The sequence below is a fragment of the Copidosoma floridanum genome, unplaced genomic scaffold, assembly GCF_036245765.1.
Source record: "Copidosoma floridanum isolate Cflo_tuat_1 unplaced genomic scaffold, Cflo_Japanese_pri ptg000030l, whole genome shotgun sequence".
Lineage (NCBI taxonomy): Eukaryota > Metazoa > Arthropoda > Insecta > Hymenoptera > Encyrtidae > Copidosoma > Copidosoma floridanum.
In genome coordinates, this window is record NW_028321907.1 from 5,168,489 (window position 1) to 5,181,974 (window position 13,486).

General features: G+C 32.4%; 1 protein-coding gene across 2 annotated transcripts; it reads right to left on the minus strand.

Moving 5' to 3' along the window:
- Window positions 1–5,164: 5,164 nt before the first annotated feature.
- mats (MOB kinase activator-like 1) lies at window positions 5,165–12,013 on the minus strand. 2 transcript variants are annotated; one of them, XM_014362093.3, is made up of 5 exons: window positions 11,256–12,013; window positions 8,703–8,869; window positions 8,394–8,621; window positions 8,149–8,312; window positions 5,165–8,069 (listed from the first exon to the last, which is right to left on the minus strand). In XM_014362093.3, the coding sequence occupies exons 1-5, from the start codon at window positions 11,267–11,269 to the stop codon at window positions 7,983–7,985; spliced, it is 660 nt and encodes a 219-aa protein (XP_014217579.1). In that variant the 5' UTR covers window positions 11,270–12,013; the 3' UTR covers window positions 5,165–7,982. The 2 variants fall into 2 exon arrangements, with proteins under 2 accessions (XP_014217579.1, XP_089452686.1); XM_089596560.1 differs by lacking the exon at window positions 11,256–12,013 and having other exon boundaries at window positions 8,703–9,054.
- Between the last annotated feature and the right edge of the window lie 1,473 nt (window positions 12,014–13,486).

Sequence of the window (13,486 nt, forward strand, 5' to 3'; positions counted from 1 at the left end):
TGTGAAAAAATACTGGATTGCGCATTTTATCCTCGCTACGGTAAACAAGAGAAGTGAGATTTGCGGAGAAAAAAAAAATTGCGAAAATATTAATGGTGGGATGGAGAACGAGAGTTAAAAATCGAGATAAAAATAATACCTGCACTCAAGGGGCCACAATATTACACAGTGAGAAAGAAGGTGTCGAAAGCAAGATTGTAATTACCGAAAAGGGTAAGAAGTTAACAAAAGCGGTATAAAAATAAAAAAAAACGGACAAACCGTAAAAAAAATACACTCGTACCGCGTTATATATATTATACTATGCAATGAAAAAAATTCTAAATAAATCTGCATCGAGGTGTAACGTTGTAACAACGTGTATATGCGGGAAGGCAAATCGTGGGGTCCACTTAAAAAAAAAAATAAAAATAAATAAATGAAATTAAAAAAAAAAGTTGTATAAAAAAAGAAAGAAAAAGAAAGTAGACCGCTCGATACTTTATTGCTCGTATATGTTTGTTATAACGAAGAAATCACTTGTATAAATATATTTCAAAAACTAATAAATAGATGATACGAAATATCCAAAGTACACGCATATACCTATAAGTAAAATACTTACGTATAGATGCAGTAATTTAAACATATGTTCTATACTTGTGATTTATACGTGTATAGATACGAGAAACTCAATAATTAAAGCTCACGCGGAAAAATGATTTTACATAATCGAATATTTTATTGGGTTTAGTTATTTTTAACTACAATTTTTTTTTTTTTTTTTTCATACTTTTTATGTTTATAATATAATGATTTTTCTTGGAAATTTAAAAAACATTACAATCACTCAGGTATTCATACTTAAAATGTTTTATTTTTTTTTAATAGATTTGAAAGTCATTTTTCTCAGCATAGAGTTTGAGCGCCCAAATCGTGCACATATTATACCGCTGAGTGATGAGATGAATATTTATAATAATGTTAAAAAAAAATTATAGGTGAATAATGCATTGCGCAGTGTGGAAGACGAATAAAAATAAACCGGTGTTGATAAGTCATGGATTAAATTCCCCGTTTAAAAATGAACAACAGCAAAAAGCATTACAATAATTTTTGGTCTTCCTCGTCAAATGGAATTCCTGTTTGAGTTTATTCTAATGTTATAAACATGTTAACCCATCAGTAAGTAATGCGGTCATAAAAAACGTCCTTATTGAGATTTTTAAGTATGTTTAGCATAAGAATCAGTATTATTAATTATTATACGTGTAGAGCTCAAAATGCGTCTGAATTATACAAGTGCCACCATAAGAAAATTGAAAAAAAATTTTTTTTATATTACTGTTATATGTAGAATCATACTGGTTTTATAAATAGTTTATACGATAGTAATTGTTTATGTGGCACTAAGGATCTATGGATCATTTTCTTGAATTTGCCAAAAATTTACTCTTATTATATAAAAAGTTGCAATTTCTTATGCCAAAGATTTTATTGCTAAAATCAATTAAAGTTAAGTTTACTATCTATTGTTATAAAATTTGCTGTCTTTATCAAAATGGTGTAGAAAAAAAATTTTCATGTGGATGAACGTTGTTAAAATATTCATTTGTCTTATGTGTGAAATATATTCAAGTGCTTTAATTTAACGATAATAATTGAAATATTGACTGAATTTTTTTACTTAGCAATTCAAAGCAACGATGTGAAAATGTGGTGGTTCTACAATCACGATAAAATATCGAAAATCAGTAACAAAGTAATTAACGAATCGATCTCAGCAGCATAATTAATGCATCGTATGACTGTGAAGTGGCTGTCAGATGGTCATATGATTTTTTTATAATTAATCTTAATGTACTAATACTTTAAGTAAAAAAAAGGAAAATAAACTACTGCTAGGATATATATGTTATAGTATTTGGTTTGTTGAACAAAATAAACTGCATTTAAGAAAGGGGAAGATACAAAAATAATCTATGTGTACACAAGCGTGGTGATAGTTGAATTAAGAAACGTGTATAAGTAACATTTAAATGATATTGCAAATAAGGTACGATATATATTTTATTCGAAGAGAAAAGGGAGATATCGGAAAAAGAAAAAGCCGATGCAAGCGAATTGTTTTGATTGACTAATTCATCACTTCCTGCTTTTATCGTTGGTTTAGTTTTAATGAATGACCAAACAAGATTTCAAATATATTTTTTTTGAAAAATTATCGCAAGGTGTGCTTGAAGAAAGAAGAAAAGTATCTAAAAGAATTAAAAATCGATGATTAGAGATGATAAAATATAAATATGTACCCATGAAAAATGACAAGATATGATATTCCTACAGAATGACATTTTTGCTGTAAGTCATAAAGTTTATATAGGAAAGCCTTTTTTTTGATAAATAAAAAGTAAAAAAAAAAATAATGTAATTCATAGATTCGTATCTCGTACAGAAAACAAAAAATTAAAATATAACAATGACATAAGGTTTAATATAATGTTAAAAGATACGGGACTATTAAGAATCGTATTTTAAATGTGCTACACGCTACACATTGGAAATTAATAAACTCACACAATCTCAAAATAACAACAAACACATATTCTAATATTCGTACTGAACATTTATAGAAAGCCTCAAGTACTTTAGATTAAAAAATAAAATGGAATTTTAAAGATATAGTATCACAACGAAGAAAAAAAACTTACTGGCAAATAATGCATCGTGAATTATTTAGTCGACATTCCATCGATCGTGTCAAATTGTAGCACGTCACACGTGTCCTTATGGAAAATAAACTATTGGAAAATTTGAATTTTCAATAATACGAGCGACCACTTGGATGAAGAGTGAAAAATAAAGTAAGAAAGTATTATGTGGAAAGTAAGTATGCTTGTTCAAGATCGACATGTACTTTCGTCTATTTTTTCTCAAGAAGATGCACACAAATATACTAAGGTAGAATTTAAAAAATCATATGTTATAAACTTTGCATTACTACAGATATTTTTGTCAAAAATTCTACTTATTCATTGCCATTAAGATAGTTTTATTATTAAGTAAATATTAGACCTACAACTGAATTTTTGTAAACGGTTTTAAAGTAATGTGTATCCACAATAAAAAGTTTTGAATAACCAGTTTTTCTTTTTCTACATTTTATACGGTATAAAAGAAAAAATTGCACCGGCAAATACAAGGTAATTCACGTTTCGAAATCTGAATTAAAAAACTTGCAAAAATCTTTAATGTACGTAGAACTTCGATATACTGTTACTTACCAAATTTTTTTTTTTTATAAAATCATCAAAATATTTTATTTCAAACGTATATTAATAATTAAAAATTTTGAAATCAAGTGCACGAATCGATACTAATACTGCCACCACAACAGAGTCAGTGTTCATTCGAAGCCAAAATGACATCCACTAAACTCTATATATTGAAAATATACATTGTATTTTTTCAATCAATCAAATTGCACTGTCTAAATACATTTTAAAAAAAATCTAAACGATTGATAATTTAAATAAGCCTAACTCTGATGAAAACTGTGTTTATCAAACGAAACAGGTCAATAGTTTGTTTCCATAAGGAAATAGTTCCAAATAATTTAATAATGATTGGCCAATCAAACCAGAAATTTCGACCCGGAAAACTATATGCGCACTTATTCAGACACAAAGATCAAATAATAATTATGAATAAAACGACGAGCGATAACACATGATCATTAAGTTTGTATATTTTTTCCGGGATTTATCAACTGCCACAATCGAATGTCATATAGTACTCTGTGTGCATAGTTGACAAAAAAATGTTATCTTAAGAAGGTAGAAAATCGTAAAAAAAAAAAAAAAAATAAAAAAAATGTGAATAAAAATTTATCGTTTAGCAGAAAAGGCAAATGAGAAAATAAAGCATGATAAATTATTCGATGAAATACTCTTTTACTTCCGGATATATGACTATATTATAATTGTCTCTACAAAAAGTGTGCCCAACGAAAAATAAAAAATAAAATTACTTGCGCGCACTTGCGGTTAAAAAATATTGATTATTGTGCATATGCTATTACATAAAGAGTAAATAAACGATAAAAAAAAAAAAAAAAAAAAAAAAAAAAAAAAAAAAAAAACCAAGCGGAAAAAGAGTGTTTAAATGTTTAAAGATGTTTAAATAAAATAAGAAGAAAATTTGAGATGTATATGACGTTATATTGTAAAACTAGAGTTTTTGAATTCTGATAAAAAGAACGATCAGATAAAATTAAATATTACTTATTACAATGGAAACGATAATATTGCGATGGTTATTAAAAGAAAATAATTCAAAGAAAAGTATACACATGCATGTATAATGCCTTCAAGTGGTTATATTATATAAAACATAATTAAAATAAAAAAAAAAGATGAATTTTATTGGGACGCCTCGACGATTGTATTTGTTGATCATCTACATTGCAAAATTTTTTCTCAAAAACTTTGTGCTTGTTGACTTTTCTTGAACATGTGCACTTCGATGTAAGCAACGAGCACAAAGTTGAATGTTTACTGTCAAATTGGTTGTTGGTTGAATCGGCGAGCTGTCCCTCACTAAATAAACAAGCGAAGCTGAAAGAAATAATGATGAATACTTTCTACATAACAGGTGTATATCTATAAAATTGACGAATAAACTTAATTTTTGTAAAAAGTTTAACGTTATTCTTTACCATGAACCTACAACATATCAACATTGAAGGTGAGTATTAAAAATTTTTTTTTTGAACCGAGGATTAAAATTAATGTACCAAACGTTGAGCTTCATGATTACATCGAGTTTTCGTTTATTTGGAAAAAATACTATTTACATGTTTGCCTCTGGCACGACTTTTCCACACGATCGTAACGCTTTCGGGAAAAAGAAGAACTTTCTCGTCACGACGACCAGCGACCAGATGTCATTTAGCGCGCAGTCACTTTTTAATATAAAGTTATCTTTTTTTTTTTTTTTTACACATTAATTGTTTTGTTATCACTTGTTTGTTTGTTTATTGTTTTCAATTTTGCTAAATTACTTGCTTAAAGATTAACTATTTCGATTCATTATTGGAAAAATATATGCACTCGATAGCTGAAAAAATACACGAGCCAGGTCGGACACACATTGCTCTTCTTATGTCTCATCGAATACTGTTTCTCTCTTTCATTATTTTTTTTTTTTTTTTATATTCTTTCATCTACTTTTAATTCGCAAGGGAAAATGTGAATGGAAGAAAAGCATTATCATTAAGATTGTAATTCGGTTTTAATAAATAAGTTTTCTTTTTACGTTTTCTTTATATATTTTACAGGTCAACAAATGTCGTTTCTCCATGGAGCACCTCGTTTTCATGGTAATTTTAAAAAGCGCCGTATTTATTGTAATACAATATTATCAAACTATGAAAAGTCAATTTTCAAAACTGATTTACTTGCTTTCAGACAAATCTAGCAATTTACAATCAATTAAAAATATTCCTAACTTATAGATTACTGATATAGCGTTATTAATATTTTAACGTTATGTAAACGTTTAATTTAGACGATTCATTCCATTTATTTTGTTTCATTTGTTAAGTACTTACAAATATTAAACGCACGCTACCTTTTTCCTGCAATCCAATGCGAATCGCAATATATGACTTTTTCTCAGATCCAGAGCAAGTTACAATAAAAAAAAAATTCATATCAAAACAAAACAAATTTTGTAAAGAAACAAAATTTTTTTTTTCAAAATCTCACAAGTAGGACGCACAGCTGCATCCCAAGAAAGCATTCTTTCGAGCATGAATCCTAAATTTATCGAAAATAATCCAAGGCTTCGTGATACCATACGTGTAATAAAAATATCTTTACAGTTTGCACGACTACACCTTTGCTAATGCAAAGAATTCTCGAGAAAATATTTGGTCAAACTTATTTCTCTTAAGTGCACGTACTGTCAACGAGTTGTAGATTTTTTCGTATTCTCAAAATATTTACGCTTTTTTTAGCTCTTAGAAAAAGAAAAACAATTCTTCAAAGTGGTCCTTTTTTAAGGCAACGTCACCACGAACGGACTGCCGACAAGGTAAAAATAAACAACTAAAATTTATTAAACACAGTCCCTTCTATTACACATTTACATATCTCACCTCTGAATGAAGAATAGTTTTTCAATCTCTCGCCTACTTATACGATATTTTCAGGTAATGTCGAAGAAAGAAGGTGTTTGGCATTACAATATGGTACGGCGAAATTATTATGTAAAGCTCAAGTGAGCTTTTTACTTAAGCGATAAGTTCGTTTGTTTGTTATTTCATTTTTGTGAAGGCATTTATCGCCTTTTCCTAGAAAAGCGATTCAGCTACAGTCTCTTAAACGTTTACGCGAGACATCGATTAAATAGCAAGGTGAATGAAATATATATATTTTTATACGCATTTTTAAATCGGTTTTTGATACACCGCTGTATTCATACTAGATTTCATGATTTGTAAAAAAAGTTTGATAGCTTAACATTTTGTTTTGTAAAAAAATCAATATTAGCAGTATTTAACATGATAGTTTTTTTTTGTCAAGCTTTCGTGTTATATCATAAGCTTAAAATGAATGTCATGTAGTCAGAAATATAATTTTATGTACATTAAATGCAAATTCAAAAGAGAGAGTTTTGTATTTGCGTTAAAATAAAATTAAAAAGGTAATTTCTTTTACTAAAAGTTTGTCGAAAACAAATATAAAATTCTTATAAAATCAATAAAATAACGTCAAATCTAGAGGTGATTGGTAATATATCTACAGTCTATAAATACACGAGAAAAAGAGTTTTTCTCGTAAATTTTGTAATATACATAAATAAAATTAAACATTTAAAAAAAATTCAAAAACGGCCAATAATTTGAATATTTTTAAATTATTACAATTTCTTCCCTACGTAACACAATCATTCACAGGCAATATGCCTAAAAAGGTGATAATGTCCAGTAACTCTTCATGAGAATAGCTTAAAAAAATTTTGTATCGCTTTTCTTAACATGACTCCTTCTAGTTTAAAAATTTCTTGATCATAGCAGTCATTAAGGTAATTAAAGTTTATAAAAATAACTTGTTCAATCAAAAATCGGATTCGATTGAAAAAACGAGTTCCGGGAATAAAAAAAAGGTCATATACGTTATTTTTTTGACGTAAGGGGTACGACGATTTTTTTGTACCTACGGCATGACGCATTTCCTTCGAGCCATTCTACGTACTTCATACCATCGTTAAAAACGGAACAGATAAAATTCAAACGAAAACTTCATGTTCATAAAAGGTATTAAATCGCAAAAAAAACATAGAGCAGAAAAATGCATTGGTGAAATACATTGTCGGGATATTTCCGTATCAGTCGTCAACATTTTCACTCTTCGTTCATCTCAGTGTAAAATCGTAAAAACATGTAAAATTCACACTCACTGTTCACTTTCTGTATCCTGTACTCTCTTGACATGCTAATCTCGTCCGCGATCGTTCAACACTTATTCTGTCTTTGATGCAGTGCTAAAAATTCACACAAAAAATTCCTTGCACAGCAATATCTTCCTTGGAAGAAGACGTCTTTGAAAAAATTTGACTTGTTACATAATGCACTTTGATGAAAGCTTCGATTCCAAGTGGACGCACTTTGAAAATAGGTATGTTTATAGGGCAAATTGTCGATATGCAAATGAGTTTAAAATTTGGGCGTTGAATGATGTTTGGCTCAAACAAATCGTCAATAAACAACCCTTGCTTCTGCACTTGTGTGTGTGGCAAGAGCAAAGCCATGGAAAAATTAGGTTCTTTTTTTTTTCTTTCAAATAATATCCGTATGGAATTACGACGAAGTGTAATCATACTCAGCAGGGACGCGGGGGCGTGTATACTGATGTGGGGATAAGAGATTCTTTGGAGGGGTTTATTCACAGTGCATCGGTTCATCTAGACTCTCCACGCATTGTTCTCTCCTCATCTGATGCTCATGGACACCGCGCCTCTTTCGCAGTCAACTTTTCTATAAGCTCCTGTAAGGGAGCCAGCTCCCGTCGTTCGATCAAGTTAAACTCCTGAAAGTACGAAATAACCATAAGCAACGCTCGTAATTTTCTTCGTAACTCGTAAAAATACTAACGACAAAACACTTACCTGGACAAAAAAAATAAAGTGTTTGAATGAAGTATTTAAATGCGCTTCTTCGCCAAGTTGAACTACTTCGCTAAAGTGTTGGTGGTAGATGTGCGCGTAAACCCGGAAAAGCCGCTTCAGTATTGTCTTTGCAATGGAAAGAAAATTTTTGGGAAATGGAACACCTGATGAAACAATAATTAACATTTTACAACGAGAACAACTTTTTACAGCTACTTATGGATTTTTTTAAAATATCGTCTTACCGATTTTGGATGGAAACAATGTCTCGTCGTCAAGCTGGTCTTGCACCCATGTCATGAGATAGTCGATATACTTCGGGGCAGAACATTTTATCGGTTTCTTGACCGTGTGACCATCCGCCCAGTGATACTCGTATTTCGGTCCAGCTGACATTATGGGACAACTGTCTTCCGTGCAGAACTCTGTTATCGTTCCGTACAACATATTTATTTGATTGAAAAAATCAACGGCTGCAAAAATTTTTTTTTTAAATTAATAATATCACGCGATGGATACAGGGAAATAGGAGTAGAAGATCGGCAATAGCTTACTGTTGACGGCGACCCATTCGTTGAGGTCCTCTCCTTCGGGGAGCATGACAGCGAGCCGAAGATTGCCAGATCCCAGGGTGGCCGCCGCATGTTTCATCAGGTCGTACTGGTGAGTGCCCTCTGGAATATTCTTCTTTGGCTTGAATGTCTTTGACGAACGGCTTCCGCTGCGAAAAATCAAACGTTTCAGCGTCACCAGATACATGTTACACATCGAGCAAGTATTTTCCCTTGTTGCGCTTGTAAAAGTAATTGCGGATGTAATAACGATAGCGCAGGCAATTAATTATCAACTCGCGGATCTTTGCAAACATGTCTTTGTCGCACAAAACTCACGCTACTCAACTAAGCAACAAGATATGTGTAATGACGACGACGATGAACGCGCGGCCGAGAGCAAGAGATTTTATCGGAGCAAACGAGAGATCCCACCAAGTACTGTACACATGAGTAAGTACACAAGTGTAGTATGCGAGCTCTGGGGGGAGATAGTTGAGGAGAGAAGGTTATCAATATTTCTGAAGAGTATAACTAACTTGGACGCAAAAATGTTGGTGATTAAGTACATGTAGGCTGCTTGATTATCGTTTCTTGTTTTTTGTTTCTCCCTTTTTTTCGTTGGTTCTCTAAGACGCCGGGAAGAAAAATAAATAGAATTCCAGGTCATTGGTAGATTTGGAGCAAGATAAAAAATATTAAATAAAAATTAAGTAATTACATAACATTGCACGATCCAAAACAGTTTATTTTTACCTACGATCTTGGATGCCCTTGAATTTGTGATTCATTTAAGAATAAAGTAATTATAATGGAATAATGCACGTGAAAAAAATTTTTTTTCCATCGTTGCTGAAATTAACATGAGTTCTCTTATCAGAAGTGATGCATGTACAGGAAGTGAAAGAGTCGTTTGGTACGTATGCAAGGCTTGAAAACTAAGAGGGCAGAAAGAGAAAGTGAATCCTGACTCATCGATGATATAAAAATGACAATTGAATCAGTGAGAAACGTCATGAGTTTCATTCACAACTCTGAAGTACAATATTTTCTGACTAGTTTTTATCTCATCAATTAATATTGTCATGCTGTATTTTAGGATAAAAAAAGAGGGTGTATGATTAAAATTCTGCACCCACGACAGTAATTATTGGAAACTGTTTAATTCTTGAAAAGAAGAAACGAAAATGTTGAAATGAATTTCAATGGTGAAACCAGATACATCAGAAGGCTACGATGTGGAGCAATGAAACTTCGGTAGCAGCTAGTGTAGGTAAAGAAAAATAAACAAGGAAAGCAAAATCTTGAGTCATAGGCTTGCTTGCTAACATTGGTGCACCTATATACATACAACGGGCAAGCAAGAGATTGAGCTGCAATAGGCATTGTGTGTAATCCAAGCCCAAAGAAATGAAACAACAGGAAATCCGCGACCAACGACGCAAGGAAGCGCAAAAGGAGCCTGGAAAAAACAAGGATCCAGGTATTTTGGTGTGTGTATTGAGCCTCTCTTTTTTTTTTCTTCAATTTTTTTTCATTTCATTTCTCAAGACTGAAAGGCGGCGCACATCTAAGAACCAGCAGAAAGAACAAGCAACAGAAAGAGAGAGAGAGAGAGAAAGCAAAAAAGAGCACATAATTCACATTGGAGCAGAAAAAGAGAGAGAGAGAGCCCCGTGTGCTTCTATGCTTAGCGTGCTCCAGGTCAAGAAACCCAGAGCAAGCAAGACGGCGAGCAAGAGTTGAAAAAAAAAAAAAAAAGAAAAAAAAAGAAAAAAAAGAAACGAGAGGGAAAAGGAAGTAAGGAGAGACAGAGTGGGTATATAGTTATAGACTTTGATGTGTTAGATAGAGAAGAGAGAAAGAATGACGGAAGAAAAGTCTGTATATATGCGGAGGCTCGACTCGCCTTCGCAGACGACGACGACGACGGATTTGAGCATCAAAGAGAGTGTGAGACACATTAACCATTGCACATGTACAATATATACCTATGTATAAAATAAAAAAAAGAGAGAGAGAAGGTCGATTGAGCTAAACGTGATGTCTGTACACCAATTATGGAGAAATCGCTTCTAACAATTATTATTACTGCGTTATGTACTATCCGCACGTTCCCCTTCGAAGAGCACGTACACACCGTTGTATAATGTATAATACGATGATTTTCCTCGCTTTCACGCACACAGGGGAAAGTCTTGATTGTTTTTCTTGATTATATTGCTCATTACGAAAAAAAAAAAAAAAAAAAAAAAAAAAAAACTTTAGTCGTCTCAATACAAAAACTGGACGTCACTATGAACTCATGTCTCAGCGTCAAATGCAATAATAATAAGCTATTATCAATGGATGATTGTCTTATCAATGGTAATGATAAAATAATTAGTATATTAACGTGTGTTGAGTAATGATGACAACAACGACAATGGTTTGCATTAAAATATACTTAAAAACACAAAGCACGTGCCTTACTGATCGTTCATCAATTTAACAAGAACAATTGGGTTCCCGAGAGATAATATAATTAAATTAAACGATGTAAAGTGTTGCACTTACAAGAGGAAGCTCATCGTGTCGGGTAATCCTCCAGACAGCAACAGAAGTCGGGACCTGGTAATTGTATCAGGTGATGATTCGTCACCGATGCTGCTATTGTTGTCACCGGACACGACGACGTCGTTCCTGCTGCTGCCACAACGACCTCTTCTTCTAAGCGCATAAAAAGGTCGTGGGAGCAGACGCGCGCACAGCCGAAACGAACAGCAAAAGAACCGCACTGTTACACTACTATTACATACAATACAATTCTACCTCCTCCAGTGGTCCCGCCATCGCTGCCACTTCCTTGGTAATACTTAAACTCTTCGTTGCTATATTGGCAAAAACGGAGAAAAGGTGATAAGTATTGCTGCTACTGTATACTAGCTTTGGTTCTCCTCCTCTTCCTAATTCTGCGACTCCGTTTTTATTCTTTTAATAACGTTATAACGTATAAAAGCCATCAGACGCGCACATCACGCTCGGCACGCCGTGAAGGAAATATATACTTGTCTCGTTCTACACACTGCTGCACGCAGCTGATGTATATATATATAGTTTTTCTTCTTTCCCTTGCTCTTGCTGTTCCTTATCTATTTGTCCCTTTATTTGTACAAAGTAAGTATACACCCATTTATATGCGTATATAAGAAAGAACCACACAGAAGCAGTAGCCAGCAAACTACAATAATATAGTACAATCCTCTGCAGTATGTTACGTTACTGCAGCAGCAGTGATAGATGCTTACTCTCGTGTGCGTCAACGTCAACTGAGGTCTTCTATATGTTTGTCTGGTCTGCTACTCTGCTCCGATTGTTCCGAAAGACATAAGATTATACATATAGTTGCGGCTGGTTTATAATCAATTACATGTCTGTACTGTAAGTATAGTATATAGCGGCGTTACCACCACGACCTACGTAACTTTACAGCCTCTGATTTTATCGTTCTGGTAAAGAGAGCATGGTGTAAGATGTACGTGAAGTTATATGTGTAGTAATTATAGTAATTATAGTAATTACTACTAAGTAGTGCCATAAAGTCGATTTTATTAAACCATATGAATGTCTGTATTTTTGGAGGTCGACTTTTGGGTAAAAAATAGATTGTAAACTTGCCGCAAATAGCACAAACCACGTTAACTTTTTATTATCTATCTTTCAAATTAGTTGCGGCTGGTTTACAATTGATAAAATGGCTCTAATATAAGAAGTAATAATTATTTTCATCAGCGCCATCTAGCGTTGCAGATTTTTGAACTAAAAAGTGGCCCTAAACTTTTGACCCACAGCATTAGCGCTTAGAGCCATTTAGTCAGTTATAAACCAGCCGCAACTCATGGTGAAGCTATAAAATAAAAAAACAACGATACGTATGTTTTTGGCGGCAAGTTAACAATCTATTTTTTACCAAAAAATCGATCTCGTATGTGTTTATACTTTTGAAGATAAATTTTCAAGCATAAGATATATTGTTAACTTGCCGCCAAAAACATACGTATCGTTATTTTTTTATTTTATAGCTTCATCATAAGTTGCGGCTGGTTTATAATTGATTAAATGGCTCTAATCCTGAATGCTCTGATTCAGAATTTTAGGAGCCACTTTTGGCCAAAGGCCAAAAAATAAAGACCGCTAGATGGCGCTGATCCAAGTAATTATTGCTATTCACAGTAAAGTCACTTTGTTAGTTATAAACCAGCCGCAAATAATCTTATGAACAGACAATAAATAGTTAACATTTTTTATGCTACTTGCGGCAAGTTTACAATTTATCTTTTACCTTAAAATCGACCTCCAAAACCGTGAACATTCTACCTCTCTTATATGGCTCATAAAATCGACAATATTTACAAAATTACAATACTCTTGACCTTTTACCATTAACTAATGAAAGAACAGCTCTTCAACTTTAGATTTCCAATAAACAGTTAACTTATATAATATGTACATAGCAAAATTTGTGTTACAGAAATCGTAAATCACGATCAAATAAACACGTAAATTAATCAGTCGAAAAGAGACAACTAAAGAAAAAAGGTCTTAAAAAGAAAGAAGTCACACGAAGAGTCTCCTAGGAATGGAGCATTGGATCTCACTTGATCAGAGAAGGTTGGGTTCTTTGTTTACTTATAACACTTAAAATTTACATCTCTGTAATAAATGTATTTTTCAATTTTGCTATGTACATATTATATAAGTTAACTGTTTATTGGAAATCTAAAGTTGAAGAGCTGTTCTTTCATTAG